General features: G+C 43.9%; 1 protein-coding gene across 1 annotated transcript in view; it reads left to right on the top strand.

Moving 5' to 3' along the window:
• Positions 1 to 25,164, top strand: part of LOC122927196 (potassium channel subfamily T member 2-like) — a 190,012-nt gene that overhangs the window by 130,023 nt on the left and 34,825 nt on the right. The window contains exons 17-18 of the mRNA XM_044278815.1: positions 15,032 to 15,267; positions 15,646 to 15,862. Of these exons, the coding sequence (XP_044134750.1) occupies positions 15,032 to 15,267; positions 15,646 to 15,862 (453 nt within the window). The remainder of the gene's footprint in view (positions 1 to 15,031; positions 15,268 to 15,645; positions 15,863 to 25,164) is intronic.

The following is a 25,164-nucleotide window of genomic DNA, read 5'->3' as shown; positions in this document are numbered from 1 at the left end:
CCTGGGCCACCTCCTCTTCCATCATCGCCCTAAGTGTTTTCTCAAGGAGACATAGAAGTGGTATTGTAACGCTGATAACGGTGTCATCGCCACTGGCCATGTTGGTGGAGTACTCGAAACAGCGCAACAGGGCACACAGGTCTCGCATGGAGGCCCAGTCATTGGTGGTGAAGTGGTGCTGTTCTGTAGTGCGACTGACCCGTGCGTGCTGCAGCTGAAACTCCACTATGGCCTGCTGCTGCTCGCACAGTCTGTCCAGCATGTGCAAGGTGGAGTTCCACCTGGTGGGCACGTCGCATATGAGGCGGTGAGCGGGAAGGCCGAAGTTACGCTGTAGCGCAGACAGGCGAGCAGCAGCAGGATGTGAACGCCGGAAGCGCGAACAGACGGCCCGCACTTTATGCAGCAGCTCTGACATGTCGGGGTAGTTGTGAATGAACTTCTGCACCACCAAATTCAGCACATGCGCCAAGCAAGGGATGTGCGTCAAATTGGCTAGTCCCAGAGCTGCAACGAGATTTCGCCCATTATCACACACCACCAGGCCGGGCTTGAGGCTCACCGGCAGCAACCACTCGTCGGTCTGTTGTTCAATACCCCGCCACAACTCCTGTGCGGTGTGGGGCCTGTCCCCCAAACATATGAGTTTCAGAATGGCCTGCTGACGTTTACCCCGGGCTGTGCTGAAGTTGGTGGTGAAGGTGTGTGGCTGACTGGATGAGCAGGTGGAAGAAGAGGAGGAGGAAGCCGAGAAGGAGGAGGTGGCAACAGGAGGCAAAGAATGTTGCCCTGCGATCCTTGGCGGCGGAAGGACGTGCGCCAAACAGCTCTCCGCCTGGGGCCCAGCTGCCACTACATTTACCCAGTGTGCAGTTAGGGAGATATAGCGTCCCTGGCCGTGCTTACTGGTCCACGTATCTGTGGTTAGGTGGACCTTGCTACAGATGGCGTTGCGCAGTGCACACTTGATTTTATCGGATACTTGGTTGTGCAGGGAAGGCACGGCTCTCTTGGAGAAGTAGTGCCGGCTGGGAACAACATACTGTGGGACAGCAAGCGACATGAGCTGTTTGAAGCTGTCTGTGTCCACCAGCCTAAATGACAGCATTTCATAGGCCAGTAGTTTAGAAATGCTGGCATTCAGGGCCAGGGATCGAGGGTGGCTAGGTGGGAATTTACGCTTTCTATCAAATGTTTGTGAGATGGAGAGCTGAACGCTGGCGTGTGACATGGTTGAGACGCTTGGTGACGGAGGTGGTGGTGGTGGTGTTGGTGGTACATCCCCTGTTTGCTGGGCGGCAGGTGCCAACGTTCCTCCAGAGGCGGAGGAAGAGGCCGAGGCGGCAGCAGCAGAATAGGCCGAGGCGGCAGCAGCAGAAGAGGTAGCAGGGGGAGCCTGAGTGACTTCCTTGGTTTTAAGGTGTTTACTCCACTGCAGTTCATGCTTTGCATGCAGGTGCCTGGTCATGCAGGTTGTGCTCAGGTTCAGAACGTTAATGCCTCGCTTCAGGCTCTGATGGCACAGCGTGCAAACCACTCGGGTCTTGTCGTCAGCACATTGTTTGAAGAATTGCCATGCCAGGGAACTCCTTGAAGCTGCCTTTGGGGTGCTCGGTCCCAGATGGCGGCGGTCAGTAGCAGGCGGAGTCTCTTGGCGGCGGGTGTTCTGCTTTTGCCCACTGCTCCCTCTTTTGCTACGCTGTTGGCTCGGTCTCACCACTGCCTCTTCCTCCGAACTGTGAAAGTCAGTGGCACGACCTTCATTCCATGTGGGGTCTAGGACCTCATCGTCCCCTGCATCGTCTTCCACCCAGTCTTGATCCCTGATCTCCTGTTCAGTCTGCACACTGCAGAAAGACGCAGCAGTTGGCACCTGTGTTTCGTCATCATCAGAGACATGCTGAGGTGGTGTTCCCATGTCCTCATCATCAGGAAACATAAGTGGTTGTGCGTCAGTGCATTCTATGTCTTTCACCGCTGGGGAAGGGCTAGGTGGATGCCCTTGGGAAACCCTGCCAGCGGAGTCTTCAAACAGCATAAGAGACTGCTGCATAACTTGAGGCTGAGACAGTTTCCCTGGTATGCATGGGGGTGATGTGACAGACTGATGGGGTTGGTTTTCAGGCGCCATCTGTGCGCTTTCTGCAGAAGACTGGGTGGGAGATAATGTGAACGTGCTGGATCCACTGTCGGCCACCCAATTGACTAATGCCTGTACCTGCTCAGGCCTTACCATCCTTAGAACGGCATTGGGCCCCACCATATATCGCTGTAAATTCTGGCGGCTACTGGGACCTGAGGTAGTTGGTACACTAGGACGTGTGGATGTGGCAGAACGGCCACGTCCTCTCCCAGCACCAGAGGGTCCACTAACACCACCACGACCATGTCCACGTCCGCGTCCCTTACTAGATGTTTTTCTCATTGTTATGGTTCACCACAACAACAAATATATTATTTGGCCCAATGTATTGTATTCAAATTCAGCGGGATATAAATTTGAGGCCTAGTATTTAGGCGCTGGGTGACCGGTATGGATTTAGTGACAGAATTAGACTGGGATATGCACAGTAGCGTGTGTGTGTGAAGTTATTCTGAATGACCCAATGTGCACCTTGAATATTATATACCCTTTTAGGGATAGATTTCAAATAGCTCTGATATAGCAGAAACCACTAAATTATGAAATTGTTAAATTGGGAATTGTATTTAAACCCAGAACAAAAAATGTGCTTTGACGGACACTAAATAACTTTCCCAGCCACAACAGGACAGCGGTAACGAGAGATTTAGCAGGATATAAATTTGAGGCCTAGTATTTAGGCGCTGGGTGACAGGTATGGGTTTAGTGACAGAATTAGACTTAGAAATACACAGTAGCGGGTGTGTGTGAAGTTATTCTGAATGACCCAATGTGCACCTTGAATATTATATACCCTTTTAGGGATAGATTTCAAATAGCTCTGATATAGCAGAAACCACTAAATTATGAAATTGTTAAATTGGGAATTGTATTTAAACCCAGAACAAAAAATGTGCTTTGACGGACACTAAATAACTTTCCCAGCCACAACAGGACAGCGTTAACGAGAGATTTAGCAGGATATAAATTTGAGGCCTAGTATTTAGGCGCTGGGTGACAGGTATGGGTTTAGTGACAGAATTAGACTTAGAAATACACAGTAGCGGGTGTGTGTGAAGTTATTCTGAATGACCCAATGTGCACCTTGAATATTATATACCCTTTTAGGGATAGATTTCAAATAGCTCTGATATAGCAGAAACCACTAAATTATGAAATTGTTAAATTGGGAATTGTATTTAAACCCAGAACAAAAAATGTGCTTTGACGGACACTAAATAACTTTCCCAGCCACAACAGGACAGCGTTAACGAGAGATTTAGCAGGATATAAATTTGAGGCCTAGTATTTAGGCGCTGGGTGACAGGTATGGGTTTAGTGACAGAATTAGACTTAGAAATACACAGTAGCGGGTGTGTGTGAAGTTATTCTGAATGACCCAATGTGCACCTTGAATATTATATACCCTTTTAGGGATAGATTTCAAATAGCTCTGATATAGCAGAAACCACTAAATTATGAAATTGCTAAATTGGGAATTGTATTTCAACCCAGAACAAAAAATGTACTTTGACGGACACTAAATAACTTTCCCAGCCACAACAGGACAGCGTTAACGAGAGATTTAGCAGGATATAAATTTGAGGCCTAGTATTTAGGCGCTGGGTGACAGGTATGGGTTTAGTGACAGAATTAGACTTGGAAATACACAGTAGCGGGTGTGTGTGAAGTTATTCTGAATGACCCAATGTGCACCTTGAATATTATATACCCTTTTAGGGATAGATTTCAAATAGCTCTGATATAGCAGAAACCACTAAATTATGAAATTGTTAAATTGGGAATTGTATTTAAACCCAGAACAAAAAATGTGCTTTGACGGACACTAAATAACTTTCCCAGCCACAACAGGACAGCGTTAACGAGAGATTTAGCAGGATATAAATTTGAGGCCTAGTATTTAGGCGCTGGGTGACAGGTATGGGTTTAGTGACAGAATTAGACTTGGAAATACACAGTAGCGGGTGTGTGTGAAGTTATTCTGAATGACCCAATGTGCACCTTGAATATTATATACCCTTTTAGGGATAGATTTCAAATAGCTCTGATATAGCAGAAACCACTAAATTATGAAATTGCTAAATTGGGAATTGTATTTCAACCCAGAACAAAAAATGTGCTTTGACGGACACTAAATAACTTTCCCAGCCACAACAGGACAGCGGTAACGAGAGATTTAGCAGGATATAAATTTGAGGCCTAGTATTTAGGCGCTGGGTGACAGGTATGGGTTTAGTGACAGAATTAGACTTGGAAATACACAGTAGCGGGTGTGTGTGAAGTTATTCTGAATGACCCAATGTGCACCTTGAATATTATATACCCTTTTAGGGATAGATTTCAAATAGCTCTGATATAGCAGGAACCACTAAATTATGAAATTGCTAAATTGGGAATTGTACTTCAACCCAGAACAAAAAATGTGCTTTGACGGACACTAAATAACTTTCCCAGCCACAACAGGACAGCGGTAACGAGAGATTTAGCGGGATATAAATTTGAGGCCTAGTATTTAGGCGCTGGGTGACCGGTATGGATTTAGTGACAGAATTAGACTGGGATATGGCCAAAAAATAACCACACTATTGCTGGTTAAATGCACTTGGTGACGGGCGCAGCTTGCCCCTGATTTAGTATATGGCCAAAAAATGAACAGACTATTGCTGGTTAAATGCACTTGGTGTCACAGCTTGACGCACCACACTACTGAGGGTTAAATGCACTTGGTGACGGGCGCAGCTTGCCCCTGATGTAGTATATGGCCAAAAAATGAACAGACTATTGCTGGTTAAATGCACTTGGTGTGACAGCTTCACCCTGATGTAGGCTTTAGCCAAAAAACAACCACACCATTGAGGGTTAAATGCACTTGGTGACAGGCGCAGCTTGCCCCTGATTTAGTATATGGCCAAAAAAATGAACAGACTATTGCTGGTTAAATGCACTTGGTGTGACAGCTTCACCCTGATGTAGGCTTTAGCCAAAAAACAACCACACCATTGAGGGTTAAATGCACTTGGTCGCAGCTTGGATGCACTTGGTCGCAGCACCGCACAAGACACAAAATGGCCGCCGATCACCCCAGAAAAAAGTGACTGACAAACGGTCTGGGCAGCCTAAAAACAGTGAGTGAGCATTTGAATTTCAGCAGCTTAATGATGCACAGCTGCAGATCGATCGATTAATCAAGTGAAGTCCTTTGGAGGAGTTAATCTGCCTAATCTCGCCCTACTGTCGCATCCGCAACCTCTCCCTACGCTAATCAGAGCAGAGTGACGGGCGGCGCTATGTGACTCCAGCTTAAATAGAGGCTGGGTCACATGGTGCTCTGGCCAATCACAGCCATGCCAATAGTAGGCATGGCTGTGACGGCCTCTTGGGGCAAGTAGTATGACGCTTGTTGATTGGCTGCTTTGCAGCCTTTCAAAAAGCGCCAAGAAAGCGTCACAAAAGCGCCAAGAAAGCGACGAACACCGAACCCGAACCCGGACTTTTACGAAAATGTCCGGGTTCGGGTCCGTGTCACGGACACCCCAAAATTCGGTACGAACCCGAACTATACAGTTCGAGTTCGCTCATCCCTACTAGGCACCCCTTTCTTCCAAACCAGATCTCTAAATAGCCCATCTATCCTTCGAAAGAAATGCAGAGGGACCCAAACCGGGACGTTATGTAGGATGTGTCCCAGAATCCAGCGCCATCCTTGACAGGAAGCCATCCCCAGATCATAGACCGCTGAAGAAGGCCCTGACGGGCCGAAACGTCCAGTCGCCATATTGAAATGTATATGACTTTCCTACACATCCTGTAATTGCACTGGATCATGATTTTCATATGATTAAATACTATTAAAACGTAACTTAACGGCAAATAAAAAAAGCTGTGTGCTGAAATTTTCTACTAATGTAGGATGTATAACAGCTGTGGCATTAGTATCATTTTAACTAAATTCGCTCTACCTATCATGGATAGTGGTAATTTAATTAGGCCTCCACTTTGCGTTTCATCCTATCTAGTAGGGGGAACAGATTAAGCTCAATGTATTGAGAAACCTTCCATATCCATATAATCCATATTCCCAGATATTTAAACTTGGGCACCCAGATGCGGGTGGACTGGAAACTCAAAGTGGTTTCTGCAATCTCCTTAGATGTTTTCTCTGCTTGATGCATGCCAATGATTTGACCCTTCTCAAACAGACTAACATCTTTTCCACGACCACGAGATGGTTGTTTAACCACTTCAGCCCCGCTAGCTGAAACCCCCTTCATGACCAGAGCACTTTTTACACTTCTGCACTACACTACTTTCACCGTTTATCGCTCGGTCATGCAACTTACCACCCAAATGAATTTTACCTCCTTTTCTTCTCACTAATAGAGCTTTCATTGGGTGGTATTTTATTGCTGCTGACATTTTTACTTTTTTTGTTATTAATCGAAATGTAACGATTTTTTTGCAAAAAAATGACATTTTTCACTTTCAGCTGTAAAATTTTGCAAAAAAAACGACATCCATATATAAATGTTATAGTTCTACATGTCTTTGATAAAAAAAAAATGTTTGGGCAAAAAAAAAAAAATGGTTTGGGTAAAAGTTATAGCGTTTACAAACTATGGTACAAAAATGTGAATTTCCGCTTTTTGAAGCAGCTCTGACTTTCTGAGCACCTGTCATGATTCCTGAGGTTCTACAATGCCCAGACAGTAGAAAAACCCCACAAATGACCCCATTTCGGAAAGTAGACACCCTAAGGTATTCGCTGATGGGCATAGTGAGTTCATAGAACTTTTTATTTTTTGTCACAAGTTAGCGGAAAATGATGATGATTTTTTATTTTTATTTTTTTCTTACAAAGTCTCATATTCCACTAACTTGCGACAAAAAATAAAAAACTCTAGGAACTCGCCATGCCCCTCACGGAATACCTTGGGGAGTCTTCTTTCCAAAATGGGGTCACTTGTGGGGTAGTTATACTGCCCTGGCAATTTAGGGGCCCAAATGTGTGAGAAGAACTTTGCAATCAAAATGTGTAAAAAAAGACCGGTAAAATCCGAAAGGTGCACTTTGGAATATGTGCCCCTTTGCCCACCTAGGCTGCAAAAAAGTGTCACACATCTGGTATCGCTGTACTCAGGAGAAGTTGGGGAATGTGTTTTGGGGTGTCATTTTACATATAACCATGCTGGGTGAGAGAAATATCTTGGCAAAAGACAACTTTTCCAATTTTTTTATACAAAGTTGGCATTTGACCAAGATATTTTTCTCACCCAGCATGGGTATATGTAAAATGACACCCCAAAACACATTCCCCAACTTCTCCTGAGTACGGCGATACCAGATGTGTCACACTTTTTTGCAGCCAAGGTGGGCAAAGGGGCACATATTCCAAAGTGCACCTTTCGGATTTCGCAGGCCATTTTTTACACATTTTGATTGCAAAGTACTTCTCACACATTTGGGCCCCTAAATTTCCAGGGCAGTATAACTACACCACAAGTGACCCCATTTTGGAAAGAAGACACCCCAAGGTATTCCGTGAGGGGCACGGCGAGTTCCTAGAATTTTTTATTTTTTGTCGCAAGTTAGTGGAATATGAGACTTTGTAAGGAAAAAAGAAAAAAAAAGAAAAATCATCATTTTCCGCTAACTTGTGACAAAAAAAAAAAAATTCTAGGAACTCGCCGTGCCCCTCACGGAATACCTTGGGGTGTCTTCTTTCCAAAATGGGGTCACTTGTGGGGTAGTTATACTGCCCTGGCAATTTAGGGGCCCAAATGTGTGAGAAGTACTTTGCAATCAAAATGTGTAAAAAATGGCCTGCGAAATCCGAAAGGTGCACTTTGGAATATGTGCCCCTTTGCCCACCTTGGCTGTAAAAAGGTGGCACACATCTGGTATCGCCGTACTCAGGAGAAGTTGGGGAATGTGTTTTGGGGTGTCATTTCACATATAACCATGCTGGGTGAGAGAAATATCTTGGCAAAAGATAACTTTTCCCATTTTTTTATACAAAGTTGGCATTTGACCAAGATATTTTTCTCACCCAGCATGGGTATATGTAAAATGACACCCCAAAACACATTCCCCAACTTCTCCTGAGTACGGCAATACCACATGTGTGACACTTTTTTGCAGCCTAGATGCGCAAAGGTGCCCAAATTCCTTTTAGGAGGGCATTTTTAGACATTTGGATCCCAGACTTCTTCTCACACTTTCGGGCCCCTAAAAAGCCAGGGCAGTATAAATACCCCACATGTGACCCCACTTTGGAAAGAAGACACCCCAAGGTATTCAATGAGGGGCCTGGCGAGTTCATAGAAATTTTTTTTTTTTTGCATAAGTTAGCGGAAATTTTTTTTTTTTGTTTTTTTTCTCACAAAGTCTCCCTTTCCGCTAACTTAGGACAAAAATTTCAATCTTTCATGGACTCAATATGCCCCTCACGGAATACCTTGGGGTGTCTTCTTTCCGAAATGGGGTCACATGTGGGGTATTTATACTGCCCTGGCTTTTTAGGGGCCCTAAAGCGTGAGAAGAAGTCTGGAATATAAATGTCTAAAAATGTTTACGCATTTGGATTCCGTGAGGGATATGGTGAGTTCATGTGAGATTTTATTTTTTGACACAAGTTAGTGGAATATGAGACTTTGTAAGAAAAAACAAAAACAAAAACAAACAAAAAATTTCCGCTAACTTGGGCCAAAAAAATGTCTGAATGGAGCCTTACAGGGGGGGGGGGGTGATCAATGACAGGGGGGTGATCACCCATATAGACTCCCTGATCACCCCCTGTCATTGATCACCCCCCTGGTAAGGCTCCATTCAGACGTCCGTATGATTTTTACGGATCCATGGATCGGATCCGCAAAACACATGCGGACGTCTGAATGGAGCCTTACAGGGGGGTGATCAATGACAGGGGGTGATCAGGGAGTGTATATGGGTGATCACCCCTCTGTCATTGATCACCCCCTGTAAGGCTCCATTCAGACGTCCGCATGATTTTTACGGATCCATGGATACATGGATCGGATCCGCAAAACACATGCAGATGTCTGAATGGAGCCTTACAGGGGGGTGATCAATGACAGGGGGTGATCAGGGAGTGTATATGGGTGATCACCCCTCTGTCATTGATCACCCCCTGTAAGGCTCCATTCAGACGTCCGCATGATTTTTACGGATCCATGGATACATGGATCGGATCCGCAAAACACATGCGGATGTCTGAATGGAGCCTTACAGGGGGGTGATCAATGACAGGGGGTGATCAGGGAGTGTATATGGGTGATCACCCCTCTGTCATTGATCACCCCCCTGTAAGGCTCCATTCAGACGTCCGCATGATTTTTACGGATCCATGAATACCAAAACACATGCGGACGTCTGAATGGAGCCCTACAGGGGGGTGATCAATGACAGGGGGGTGATCAGGGAGTGTATATGGGTGATCACCCGCCTGTCATTGATCACCCCCCTGTAAGGCTCCATTCAGACGTCCGCATGTGTTTTGCGGATCCGATCCATGTATCCATGGATCCGTAAAAATCATACGGACGTCTGAATGGAGCCTTACAGGGGGGTGATCAATGACAGGGGGTGATCAATGACAGGGGGTGATCAGGGAATCTATATGGGTGATCACCCGCCTGTCATTGATCACCCCCCTGTAAGGCTCCATTCAGACGTCCGCATGTGTTTTGCGGATCCGATCCATGTATCCGTGGATCCGTAAAAATCATACGGACGTCTGAACGGAGCCTGACAGGGGGGTGATCAATGACAGGGGGGTGATCAATGACAGGGGGGTGATCAGGGAGTTTATATGGGGTGATCATGGGTGATCAGGGGTTCATAAAGGGTTAATAAGTGACGGGGGGGGGGGGGGTGTAGTGTAGTGTTTGGTGCGACTTTACTGACCTACCTGTGTCCTCTGGTGGTCGATCCTAACAAAAGGGACCACCAGAGGACCAGGTAGGAGGTATATTAGACGCTGTTATCAAAACAGCGTCTAATATACCTGTTAGGGGTTAAAAAATTCGGATCTCCAGCCTGCCAGCGAGCGATCGCCGCTGGCATGCTGGAGATCCACTCGCTTACCTTCCGTTCCTGTGAGCGCGCGCGCCTGTGTGCGCGCGTTCACAGGAAATCTCGGCTGTCCTGCGTACAGCGGTCCTGGAGTGGTTAAGAAATGAGAAGTAAATCATTGCACCAGTAGGGGTTAAATAACTTGTTGCCAGCTGAAAGATAATCGCCCATGCAGTAATTATCCAATAGGAGGCTCATACCTATTTGCTTAGTTAAATCCAGGTGGCGACTTTTTTTTTTGGACAGGCAGTATAATGGCCTGTGGACTATGGGGGTGAAGAGCACAGGCTCCCATTCTCTGCCGCAGTAGTCAACTCTATCGCCGTCCTGAGGACTGCCATACAATTGAATTCAGAAGTATCCAGGAGTTACCTTCGACAGCATCAAATCATTAATCTGGCCAACGGCAGTGACGAGGGCTTGGGTGGCCTCCTGGGCATTGGCCCACTGGGAATTTTCCCTGTAAGGTCTATGACCAGTCTGCCCCTGAGTCAGGACCATCAAGACTCCTCTTTTGACTGCAGTAGTGCACGTATCCGTGCATGATACCATCAGTAGACAGCTTGTAGTACTTCACTTTCCCTGTGGGGGTGCTGCAGGGGAACAGAACACCTGCTGCCAAATTATCTTGCAGATTACAGCTCATCACTTGGAGTGCCAGAAATGGGACTCCCTACATTCATCTTTTATTCAACAAAAATAGATCATGCAAACAGGACACCCCCTTTAACTAGATTTCCTTTTTTTTTGTCTTAAGTTCAGTGTTTCTATATATAACTGTGCCGTTTTTCTTTGACATGAGAGAAACTTGGGTCTTTATGTATAATGACTTGAACAGTTGTTCTTTTGACACCACAAAAGCTCAGTGGGGATTGGACACCAGGTACCACAATATAAAAAGCAGGGCCACCTACTCACCAGAAACGAGCGCTACTCTTACGGAAGCCTTCTTATACTCTCACAATACAATACCTGGTACATTTTCTTCTCCAGCTTATTTTAACATGCAAATAAAGTGCACTTATTCACCTGCTGTTTTTTGTTTTAATTATGATTTCCATCCTGCGGGGATCATTTATAATGTTCGGAGACGCAGGAAAATTCATCAGAGTCGTGCAGTTAAAAGCCAACATATCCTGAGTCAAATGTATTTCAATGTAGTCCACACCCTTCACTTTCTTTAAAGGAGTATTCCTACCTGGGACATTGATGGCATATCGCTAAGATATGACATCTGTATCAGATAGGTGTGGGTCCTATGTCTGGGACCCTCACCTATCTCCAGGACGGGACCCTGGAAGTCAACAACAACAGTATGCACAACCACCATCTGTTCATTGTTGTGGCAGTTCCAAAAACAGTCCAGCGCTGGCTTGGCTATTACCGGCAGTCCCATAGCGGCTGTGCTTGCACAGTGCACTCTCCATTCACAACTGTGGGATTTCCAAAAACAGCACTCACTTATTTTCGGAACTCCAGTGGTGATGAATGGAAAGCACGCCCCATTCTCTAAAGAGTAGCGGCTCCTAGAGGTGGGACCCACACCTATCTGATGTTGCCAAAGTGCCTTCAGCTTCCTTGATGTGCCAACCACTTTAACTCTTCCTGAGAAACCATCACATTTCTGATCCCGCTGATACTAGCTCATACTAGCTTATAAACTATGAGATATTGGCCCTGGGCCCCAAAACATGCAAAGAGGGCAATAAGTCGCCTTGTTGCTGGATTTATGGATCTAGAAGGAAGATTGTGATAACTGTATGCCAAGTTGCTTTGTTTTTAAAAAGAAAATTTTATGCATTAGAGCAATAAAATAATTTAGTTGCAAAGGCGACCAAGGCGTTGGGTTCTGACTTACAGGGCAGTCACCTACAGAAGGACCATTACCCTAAAGACTCCCTACAAGCTACATCTCTTCAAGGAAAATTGTTTCCTTATGAGAGACAATAAGGTAAAGGTCCTGATCAATTTTATTTAGCCTAATATTATTATTATTATTATTATTATTAGACATCACAGCATACTGTGGCAGATACAGATGCATTCGGAAACTCTTCAGACCCTTTTTTTCACTTTTAGTCATGTTGCAGCCTTGTCCTAAAATAAAAAATAAATAAATCAAGTTTCCCCCATCATTCTGCACTCAATACCCCACAATAAGAAAAGTGAAAACAGAATTTTAAGTATGCAGACCCTTTGCTGTGACACTTGAAGTTTTGCTATGGGGGCCTCACATTTCTCTTGATCATCTTTGAGATGTTTATTGGAGTCCACCTGTGGTACATTCAATTGGTTGGACATGATTTGGAAATGCAGCCCTGTCTATAAAAGGTCTCACAGCTGACAATGCATATCAGAGCAAACACCAAGCCATGAGGAGGAATTGCCTGTAGAACCCAAATACATGATTGAGGAGGCACACATCTGGAGAAGGGTACAAAAAAAATATTCTGCAGTGAAAGCTCCCAAGAGCATAGTGGCCTACATAATTCTTAAATGGAAGAATTTTGGAACAACCAGGACTCTTCCTAGAGCTGGCCACCCCACCAAACTAAGTAATCGGGGGAGAAGGGCCTTGATAAGAGGTGACTAAGAGTCCAATGGTCACTCTGGCTGAGCTCCAAAGAACTTGTGTGCAGAGGGGAAGAACTTCCAGAAGGTCAATCCTCCCTGCAGCATTCCTCCAATCTGGAGGAGTGGCCAGAAAGAAGCCTCTTTTCAGTAAGACACATGAAAGCCGCCTGGAGTTTGAAAAAAAGCACCTAAAGGACTCTCAGACTGTGAGAAACAAGATTCTCCGGTCTGATGAAACCAAGATTTAACTTTTTTACCTCAATTCTAAACGTCATGTCTGGAGGAAACCAAGCACTGCTCATCACCTGCCCAATACCATCCCTAAAGTGGAGCATGGTGGTGGCAGCATCATGTTGTGGGGTATTTCTCATTAGCTGGGACAGGGAGACTGGTCAGGTTTAAGGAAAACCTGAATGGAGCAAAGTACAGAGATATTCTTAATGGAAACATGATCCGAAGAATTCTGGACCCCAGACTGGACCGAAGGTTCACCTTCCAACAAGACAATGTGTAACACCCTAGAGCGGTGTTACCACTTCTGCACTTTGCTACTGTTTTTATTGGTCTGGCCTCATGTCATCTTATGCAGGTGGCAGCAAACACAGCAGAGCTGTACTTTGATAGAATGTAACCTTCCATTCCATTCTAACCACCCCCTCTGTAGGGGAGTGGGCCAGCCCTAATTCCTGCAGGAAGGGTGGGGCAGAAGTTCTAGTTAGTTTAGTTTACCCCCAGCTAGGAGAAAGGTGTGCTTGGGCATGTCTCTGCTGGACGTGCCCACACCCGCCAGAGCACCCTGAGCTCTGCTGGCCATGGAGGCCAAAGCTTGAAGCCTCAGGAGCCAGGAGGAAAGGTCTCTGGCATAAGGTAGAGTCAGACTACAAAGGGAAGTGCAGAATACAGAAGAAGCTGAGTTATTTGGCCAGCCTGTCAGTACAGCAGATTCACAGAGAAACAGATATAGCAGAGTGGAGTTTGCCTGCCTGTTTCATGTTAAAGCCTGCTGGAACCAAGACAAAGCCTGTAAACTGTTTTGGAAAAACTTTTATGCGAAGTAAAGCTGCCATTGAACTTCATCTCAAGGTCTGGACTCAAGTTAATCTTAATCCCTCAATTGTTCCCTTTATTTGTTGGTTTGGAGCCAAAGCCTGGGATCCAGCGGTGTCCAGGTGGGAGTACCGTGACACACATAAAGAGACATTTTAGGCCGCAACATACCACTCGGCATTTCCTACACCTGGGAACCCAATCAAACATCTCTGGAGAGACCTGAAGACGGCTGTCCACCAATGGTCCTCATGCAACCTGACAGAGCTTGAGAGGACCTGCACACAGGAATGGCAGAACATCCCCAAATCCTAGTGTGCAAACCTTGTGGCATCATACCCAAGAGGACTGGAGGCTGTAATCACTGTCAAAGGGGCTTCATCTACATTCTGAGTTAAAGGTCTGAATACTTATGTCAGTGCAAATGAATACAGCACACCTTTGCAGGTACTAGCAAGCTATGAACCTATTGCTCTGACACCTTCCTTCAGAGGAAAGTGCCTTAAGTACCCAGGGTTGCCAGCCATTGGCTGGTGAAGATTAGGGTGCACGTGCCCCGTAGGCAGAGGAGGAGAGGCCTTCCCGGCAAGCATGCCACAGCTTAGAGGAGACAGTAGGAGACGAGTAGATTAGTGACACCTTTCTTCTAGATGTCCCCTTGTCATGGTTACAGGACTGGATATATAAAGACCTTTGCTATATTTGTACATAGTGACAGTTACTTCTAAGAAGTCCTTTCTACAGCCTACATTTTTTTTAGTTCTGAGCTTGAACCTTTATGTTAAAGAATGCCTCTGGCAGGGGAAAGAAAGTCTCCTGCTGTTCCTCAGTCTTCGTAAACCCTACCTCTCCTGATGAATCTTATGATCTCACTTGCCTTGGCCGCAGCTGCCTGGCACTGGTTACTCCAGATGAGTTTATCTGCTGATAGTCGTCTATAGAGACAGTGTTCACATCGGGCAATGACCTGCAAAGTGGACTTGATAATGATGGGGTCAGTTTTTTGTGGATGACTAGTACCTTAGTATTTCATTGGTCTGTGGATGAAAACATATCAACGCCATGTTGATTGATGTCTTGATCTGAAACTGATCTACTTACCCCTAGACTTACAACAACCAATGTGCCACTCTCTGATATGGACCTTGTTTCTGTTTTGTATATCGATATTGTTAGGTATGGTGTTTCCTTGATTGGAGTCTGCCGAGAAGATAAGACCAATATTCTTCTGAATCCTGGGCCCAGCCATACAATGTCTTCATCCGACACTTGTTTCTACATCAACATATCTAAGGAGGAAAACTCAGCCTTCAGCTTAAAGGAGCATGAAAACCTGCAGAGATCTGGGGAGGCCAAATCTGCCTACCATGGTCTGAATAGACTCCCTGTGCACAGTATAATAGCCAGCATGGGTAAGCGAGTGTGATGGATGGGTGATATGGGCATACTGGGTGTTGTACTCATTTTTCTCACTACTGGTCTAAGGGATTTCCAGTAAGCTAGTTCCCACTTGGAGACCCCCCCCCCTTTACACTCCACAACTGACCCATCATATGACTAATCACCCAACTAACCCTATAGCCTTAAAGTTTCCCAACCCTCCTGATGTCCTTATCTCATTCATGATCCACTGTGGGTTTCAACCCTCACCTCCTTGCATCCTTCCATGTATTTGATGGTAGTGGTATATTATGGTATCAGTGTCTGCACTTACCACCTGCTTCCAGCATTTGGAGTGTCCCATTTATGCAGCACCCATTGCCCAGCATTCATTTTTTCTTTCCATGCAGGTACAGTCGCCATTGATCTCCAGGGGTCAAGAAGCCCAGAGAATACAGACAGTAATATGCTGAGCCCACCCGCCAACCCCGCCCAGAAAAGAAAGCACAGCATCGATCCTGTACCCGACCTCATTGATGGGGAAACAAACACTACCTTTGACCTCCTGAGTGACCAGTCCGAGGATGAGACCAGTCAGTCAGATGATGAACTGGGCTCATTTAATGAGTATGCCATGCAAATGATTATAATGTGATATAGTGATCGATGATGAGTCATTATTATATTATAGTAGTTATGTTCTTGTACATATGAGCAGTATTATAGTAGTTATATTCTTGTACATAGGAGGCAGTGTTATAGTAGTTATATTATTGTACATGGGAGGCAGTATTATAGTAGTTATATTCTTGTACATAGGAGGCAGTATTATAGTAGTTATATTCTTGTACATAGGAGCAGTATTATAGTAGTTATATTCTTGTACATAGGAGCAGTATTATAGTAGTTATATTCTTGTACATAGGAGGCAGTATTATAGTAGTTATATTCTTGTACATAGGAGGCAGTATTATAGTAGTTATATTCTTGTACATAAGAGCAGTATTATAGCAGTTATATTCTTGTACATAGGAGGCAGTATTATAGTAGTTAAATTCTTGTACATAAGAGCAGTATTATAGTAGTTATATTCTTGTACATAGGAGCAGTATTATAGTAGTTATATTCTTGTACATGGGAGGCAGTATTATAGTAGTTATATTCTTGTACATAGGAGCAGTATTATAGTAGTTATATTCTTGTACATAGGAGGCAGTATTATAGTAGTTATATTCTTGTACATGGGAGGCAGTATTATAGTAGTTATATTCTTGTACATAGGAGGCAGTATTATAGTAGTTAAATTCTTGTACATAAGAGCAGTATTATAGTAGTTATATTCTTGTACATAGGAGCAGTATTATAGTAGTTATATTCTTGTACATGGGAGGCAGTATTATAGTAGTTATATTCTTGTACATAGGAGCAGTATTATAGTAGTTATATTCTTGTACATGGGAGGCAGTATTATAGTAGTTATATTCTTGTACATAGGAGCAGTATTATAGTAGTTATATTCTTGTACATAGGAGGCAGTATTATAGTAGTTATATTCTTATACATAGGAGCAGTATTATAGTAGTTATATTCTTGTACATAGGGGCAGTATTATAGTAGTTATATTCTTGTACATAGGAGCAGTATTATAGTAGTTATATTCTTGTACATAGGAGGCAGTATTATAGTAGTTATATTCTTGTACATATGAGCAGTATTATAGTAGTTATATTCTTGTACATAGGAGCAGTATTATCCACTTCAGCCCCGCTAGGTGAAACCCCCTTCATGACCAGAGCACTTTTTACACTTCTGCACTACACTACTTTCACCGTTTATCGCTCGGTCATGCAACTTACCACCCAAATGAATTTTACCTCCTTTTCTTCTCACTAATGGAGCTTTCATTTGGTGGTATTTCATTGCTGCTGGCATTTTTACTTTTTTTGTTATTAATCAAAATGTAACGATTTTTTTGCAAAAAAATGACATTTTTCACTTTCAGCTGTAAAATTTTGCAAAAAAAACGACATCCATATATAATTTTTTTGCCAAATTTATTGTTCTACATGTCTTTGATAAAAAAAAAATGTTTGGGCAAAAAAAAAATGGTTTGGGTAAAAGTTATAGCATTTACAAACTATGGTACAAAAATGTGAATTTCCGCTTTTTGAAACAGCTCTGACTTTCTGAGCACCTGTCATGATTCCTGAGGTTCTACAATGCCCAAACAGTAGAAAAACCCCACAAATGACCCCATTTCGGAAAGTAGACACCCTAAGGTATTCGCTGATGGGCATAGTGAGTTCATAGAACTTTTTATTTTTTGTCACAAGTTAGCGGAAAATGATGATGATTTTATTTTTTTTATTTTTTTATTTTTTCTTACAAAGTCTCATATTCCACTAACTTGCGACAAAAAATAAAAAATTCTAGGAACTCACCATGCCCCTCACAGAATACCTTGGGGTGTCTTCTTTCCAAAATGGGGTCACTTGTGGGGTAGTTATACTGCCCTGGCAATTTAGGGGCCCAAATGTGTGAGAAGAACTTTGCAATCAAAATGTGTAAGAAATGACCGGTGAAATCCAAAAGGTGCACTTTGGAATATGCGCCCCTTTGCCCACCTTGGCAGCAAAAAAGTGTCACACATCTGGTATCGCCGTACTCAGGAGAAGTTGGGGAATGTGTTTTGGGGTGTCATTTTACATATACCCATGCTGGGTGAGAAAAATATCTTGGTCAAATGCCAACTTTGTATAAAAAAATGGGAAAAGTTGTCTTTTGCCAAGATATTTCTCTCACCCAGCATGGGTATAAGGAAAAAAGAAAAAAAAAGAAAAATCATCATTTTCCGCTAAATTGTGACAAAAAATAAAAAATTCTAGGAACTCGCCGTGCCCCCCACGGAATACCTTGGGGTGTCTTCTTTCCAAAATGGGGTCACTTGTGGCGTAGTTATACTGCCCTGGCAATTTAGGGGCCCAAATGTGTAAGAAGTACCTTGCAATCAAAATGTGTAAAAAATGGCCTGCGAAATCCGAAAGGTGCCCCTTTGCCCACCTTGGCTGCAAAAAAGTGTCACACACGTGGTATCGCCGTACTCAGGAGAAGTTGGGCAATGTGTTTTGGGGTGTCATTTTACATATACCCATGCTGGGTGAGAGAAATATCTTGGCAAAAGACAACTTTTCCCATTTTTTTATACAAAGTTGGCATTTGACCAAGATATTTTTCTCACCCAGCATGGGTATATGTAAAATGACACCCCAAAACACATTGCCCAACTTCTCCTGAGTACGGCGATACCAGATGTGTCACACTTTTTTGCTGCCAAGGTGGACAAAGGGGCACATATTCCAAAGTGCACCTTTCGGATTTTGCAGGGCATTTTTTACACATTTTGATTGCAAAGTTCTTCTCACACATTTGGGCCCCTAAATTGCCAGGGCAGTATAACTACCCCACAAGTGACCCCATTTCGGAAAGAAGACACCCCAAGGTATTCCGTGAGGGGCATGGCGAGTTCCTAGAATTTTTTATTTTTTGTCGCAAGTTAGTGGAATATGAGACTTTGTAAGGAAAAAAGAAAAAAAAAGAAAAATCATCATTTTCCGCTAAATTGTGACAAAAAATAAAAAATTCTAGGAACTCGCCGTGCCCCCCACGGAATACCTTGGGGTGTCTTCTTTCCAAAATGGGGTCACTTGTGGCGTAGTTATACTGCCCTGGCAATTTAGGGGCCCAAATGTGTAAGAAGTACCTTGCAATCAAAATGTGTAAAAAATGGCCTGCGAAATCCGAAAGGTGCCCCTTTGCCCACCTTGGCTGCAAAAAAGTGTCACACACGTGGTATCGCCGTACTCAGGAGAAGTTGGGTAATGTGTTTTGGGGTGTCATTTTACATATACCCATGCTGGGTGAGAGAAATATCTTGGCAAAAGACAACTTTTCCCATTTTTTTATACAAAGTTGGCATTTGACCAAGATATTTCTCTCACCCAGCATGGGTATATGTAAAATGACACCCCAAAACACATTCCCCAACTTCTCCTGAGTACGGCGATACCACATGTGTGACACTTTTTTGAAGCCTAGATGCGCAAAGGGGCCCAAATTCCCTTTAGGAGGGCATTTTTAGACATTTGGATCCCAGACTTCTTCTCACGCTTTAGGGCCCCTAAAAAGCCAGGGCAGTATAAATACCCCACATGTGACCCCACTTTGGAAAGAAGACACCCCAAGGTATTCAATGAGGGGCCTGGCGAGTTCCTAGAAATTTTTTTTTTTTGCATAAGTTAGCGGATATTGATTTTTTTTTTGTTTTTTTCTCACAAAGTCTCACTTTCCGCTAACTTAGGACAAAAATGTCAATCTTTCATGGACTCAATATGCCCCTCACGGAATACCTTGGGGTGTCTTCTTTCCGAAATGGGGTCACATGTGGGGTATTTATACTGCCCTGGCTTTTTAGGGGCCCTAAAGCGTGAGAAGAAGTCTGGAATATAAATGTCTAAAAATGTTTACGCATTTGGATTCCGTGAGGGGTACGGTGAGTTCATGGGAGATTTTATTTTTTGACACAAGTTAGTGGAATATGAGACTTTGTAAGAAAAAACAAAAACAAAAACAAACAAAAAATTTCCGCTAACTTGTGCCAAAAAAAATGTCTAAATGGAGCCTTACCAGGGGGGGTGATCAATGACAGGGGGGTGATCACCCATATAGACTCCCTGATCACCCCCCTGTCATTGATCACCCCCCCTGTAAGGCTCCATTCAGACATCCGCATGATTTTTTACGGATCCATGGATACATGGATCGGATCCACAGAACGCATGCGGACGTCTGAATGGAGCCTTACAGGGGGGTTATCAATGACAGGGGGTGATCAGGGTAATCAGGGTGATCACCCCCCTGTCACTGATCACCCCCCCTGTAAGGCTCCATTCAGACATCAGCATGATTTTTTACGGATCCATGGATACATGGATCGGATCCACAAAACGCATGCGGACGTCTGAATGGAGCCTTACAGGGGGGGGGGTGATCAATGACAGAGGGGTGATCACCCATATAGACTCCCTGATCACCCCCCTGTAAGGCTCCATTCAGACATCCGCATGATTTTTTACGGATCCATGGATACATGGATCGGATCCACAAAACGCATGCGGACGTCTGAATGGAGCCTTACAGGGGGGTTATCAATGACAGGGGGTGATCAGGGTAATCAGGGTGATCACCCCCCTGTCACTGATCACCCCCCCTGTAAGGCTCCATTCAGACATCCGCATGATTTTTTACGGATCCATGGATACATGGATCGGATCCACAGAACGCATGCGGACGTCAGAATGGAGCCTTACAGGGGGGCTATCAATGACAGGGGGTGATCAGGGTAATCAGGGTGATCACCCCCCTGTCACTGATCACCCCCCCTGTAAGGCTCCATTCAGACGTCCACATGATTTTTACGGATCCATGGATACATGGATCGGATCCACAGAACGCATGCGGACGTCTGAATGGAGCCTTACAGGGGGGTTATCAATGACAGGGGGTGATCAGGGTAATCAGGGTGATCACCCCCCTGTCACTGATCACCCCCCCTGTAAGGCTCCATTCAGACGTCCGCATGTTTTTTACGGATCCATGGATACATGGATCGGATCCACAGAACGCATGCGGACGTCTGAATGGAGCCTTACAGAGGGGTTATCAATGACAGGGGGTGATCAGGGTAATCAGGGTGATCACCCCCCTGTCACTGATCACCCCCCCCTGTAAGGCTCCATTCAGACGTCCGCATGATTTTTACGGATCCATGGATACATGGATCGGATCCACAGAACGCATGCGGACGTCTGAATGGAGCCTTACAGGGGGGTTATCAATGACAGGGGGTGATCAGGGTAATCAGGGTGATCACCCCCCTGTCACTGATCACCCCCCCTGTAAGGCTCCATTCAGACGTCCGCATGATTTTTACGGATCCATGGATACATGGATCGGATCCGTAAAAATCATGCGGACGTCTAAATGGAGCCTTACAGGGGGGTGATCAATGACAGGGGGGTAATCAATGACAGGGGGTGATCAGGGAGTGTATATGGGTGATCACCCGCCTGTCATTGATCACCCCCTGTAAGGCTCCATTCAGACGTCCGTATGCTTTTTGCGGATCCGATCCATGTATCCGTGGATCCGTAAAAATCATACGGACGTCTGAACGGAGCCTGACAGGGGGGTGATCAATGACAGGGCGGTGATCAATGACAGGGGGGTGATCAGGGAGTTTATATGGGGTGATCATGGGTGATCAGGGGTTTATAAGGGGTTAATAAGTGACGGGGGGGGGGGTGTAGTGTAGTGGGGTGTTTGGTGGGACTGTACTGACCTACCTGAGTCCTCTGGTGGTCGATCCTAACAAAAGGGACCACCAGAGGACCAGGTAGGAGGTATATTAGACGCTGTTATGAAAACAGCGTCTAATATACCTGTTAGGGGTTAAAAAATTCGGATCTCCAGCCTGCCAGCGAACGATCGCCGCTGGCAGGCTGGAGATCCACTCGCTTACCTTCCGTTCCTGTGAGCGCGCGCGCCTGTGCGCGCGCGTTCACAGGAAATCTCGCGTCTCGCGAGAAGACGCGTATATGCGTCCAGGAGGAGTAAAGCAACCACCTCCCGGACGCATATCTGCGTACAGCGGTCGGGAGGTGGTTATAGTAGTTATATTCCTGTACATAGGAGCAGTATTATAGTAGTTATATTCTTGTACATAGGAGCAGTATTATAGTAGTTATATTCTTGTACATAGGAGCAGTATTATAGTAGTTATATTCTTGTACATAGGAGCAGTATTATAGTAGTTATATTCTTGTACATAGGAGCAGTATTATAGTAGTTATATTCTTGTACATAGGAGCAGTATTATAGTAATTATATTCTTGTACATAGGAGCAGTATTATAGTAGTTATATTCTTGTACATAGGAGCAGTATTATAGTAGTTATATTCTTGTACATAGGAGGCAGTATTATAGTAGTTATATTCTTGTACATAGGAGCAGTATTATAGTAGTTATATTCCTGTACATAGGAGCAGTATTATAGTAGTTATATTCTTGTACATAGGAGCAGTATTATAGTAGTTATATTCCTGTACATAGGAGCAGTATTATAGTAGTTATATTCTTGTACATAGGAGCAGTATTATAGTAGTTATATTCTTATACATAGAAGCAGTATTATAGTAATTATATTCTTGTACATAGGAGGCAGTATTATAGTAGTTATATTCTTGTACATAGGAGCAGTATTATAGTAGTTATATTCTTGTACATAGGAGCAGTATTATAGTAGTTATATTCTTGTCATAGGAGCAGTATTATAGTAATTATATTCTTGTACATAGGAGCAGTATTATAGTAGTTATATTCTTATACATAGGAGCAGTATTATAGTAGTTATATTCTTGTACATAGGAGGCAGTATTATAGTAGTTATATTCTTGTACATAGGAGTAGTATTATAGTAGTTATATTCTTGTACATAGGAGCAGTGTTATAGTAGTTATATTCTTGTACATAGGAGGCAGTATTATAGTAGTTATATTCTTGTACATAGGAGTAGTATTATAGTAGTTATATTCTTGTGCATAGTAGGGAGTATTATAGTAGTCATATTCTTGTATATAGGAGGGAGTATTATAGTAGTTATATTCTTGTACATAGGAGCAGTATTATAGTAGTTATATTCTTGTACATAGGAGGCAGTATTATAGTAGTTATATTCTTGTACATATGAGCAGTATTATAGTAGTTATATTCTTGTACATAGGAGGCAGTATTATAGTAGTTATATTCTTGTACATAGGAGCAGTATTATAATAGTTATATTCTTGTACATAGGGGGCAGTATTATTGTAGTTATATTTTTGTACATTGGAGAAGTATTATAGTATTTATATTCTTGTACATAGGAGATAGTATTAGGCTACTTTTACACTAGCGTTTTAGCTTTCCGGTGTTTAGATCCGTCATAGGGGCTCAATACCGGAAAAAAACACTTCAGTTTTGTCCCCATTCATTGCCAATGGGGACAAAACTGAACATAACGTAATGCTCCAAAATGCATTCCGTTCCGTTTAGTTACCAGACTGGAGAGCAAACCGCAACATGTTGTAGTTTGCTTTTCGTCCTGGTGACGGAGCAAGATGCATTCGGCATGAACCCCAATGCAAGTCAATGGGGACCGATCTGTTTTCTCTGCCACAATAGAAAACAGATCTGTCCTCCTTTGACTTTCAGTGGAGTTTATGCCGGATCCGTCTCGGGTATGTTAAAGATAATACAACCGGATCCGTTCATAACGGATGCAGATGGTTGTGTTATCAGTAACGGAAGCGTTTTTGCTGAACCCTTCCGGATCCAGTAAAAATGCTAGTGTGAAAGTAGCCTTAGTGGAATTAAATAATACATTTCATCTTTCTGCTGTGACCAAAAGGGGAAATCTATGATAATTATTATACAGCTGATATGGAAGCGAACAATGCATCTCTTCAGTGAGTTCCTGAGTTCTGGTGGTACAGTCGTGTCCAAAAGTTTTGAGAATGACACAAATATTAGTTTTCACAAAGTTTGCTGCTAAACTGCTTTTAGATCTTAGTTTCAGTTGTTTCTGTGATGTAGTGAAATATAATTACACGCACTTCATACGTTTCAAGGCTTTTATTGACAATTACATGACATTTATGCAAAGAGTCAGTATTTGCAGTGTTGGCCCTTCTTTTTCAGGACCTCTGCAATTCGACTGGGCATGCTCTCAATCATCTTCTGGGCCAATTCCTGACTGATAGCAACCCATTCTTTCATAATCACTTCTTGGAGTTTGTCAGAATTAGTGGGTTTTTGTTTGTCCACCCGCCTCTTGAGGATTGACCACAAGTTCTCAATGGGATTAAGATTTGGGGAGTTTCCAGGCCATGGACCCAAAATGTCAACGTTTTGGTCCCCGAGCCACTTAGTTATCACTTTTGCCTTATGGCACGGTGCTCCATCGTGCTGGAAAATGCATTGTTCTTCACCAAACTGTTGTTGGATTGTTGGAAGAAGTTGCTGTTGGAGGGTGTTTTGGTACCATTCTTTATTCATGGCTGTGTTTTTGGGCAAAATTGTGAGTGAGCCCACTCCCTTGGATGAGAAGCAACCCCACACAGGAATGGTCTCCGGATGCTTTACTGTTGGCATGACACAGGACTGATGGTAGCGCTCACCTTTTCTTCTCCGGACAAGCCTTTTTCCTGATGCCCCAAACAATCGGAAAAGAGGCTTCATCGGAGAATATGACTTTGCCCCAGTCCTCAGCAGTCCATTCACCATATTTTCTGCAGAAGATCAATTTGTCCCTGATGTTTTTTTTGGAGAGAGGTGTCTTCTTTGCTGCCCTTCTTGACACCAGGCCATCTTCCAAAAGTCCTTGCCTCACTGTGCGTGCAGATGCGCTCACACCTGCCTGGTGCCATTCCTGAGCAAGCTCTGCACTGGTGGCACTCTGATCCCGCAGCTGAATCCTCTTTAGGAGACGATCCTGGCGCTTGCTGGACTTTCTTGGACGCCCTGAAGCCTTCTTAACAAGAATTGAACATCTTTCCTTGAAGTTCTTGATGATCCTATAAATTGTTGATTGAGGTGCAATCTTAGTAGCCACAATATCCTTGCCTGTGAAGCCATTTTTATGCAACGCAATGATGGCTGCACGCGTTTCTTTGCAGGTCACCATGGTTAACAATGGAAGAACAATGATTTCAAGCATCACCCTCCTTTTAACGGGTCAAGTCAGCTATTTTAACCCAATCAGCCTGACATAATGATCTCCAGCCTTGTGCTCGTCAACATTCTCACCTGAGTTAACAAGACGTTTTTTTTGGGA

The sequence above is a fragment of the Bufo gargarizans genome, chromosome 2, assembly GCF_014858855.1.
Source record: "Bufo gargarizans isolate SCDJY-AF-19 chromosome 2, ASM1485885v1, whole genome shotgun sequence".
In the NCBI taxonomy this organism is placed as follows: domain Eukaryota; kingdom Metazoa; phylum Chordata; class Amphibia; order Anura; family Bufonidae; genus Bufo; species Bufo gargarizans.
Note: the sequence above shows the minus strand (reverse complement) of the source record. Positions and strands in the feature narration are given on the sequence as shown.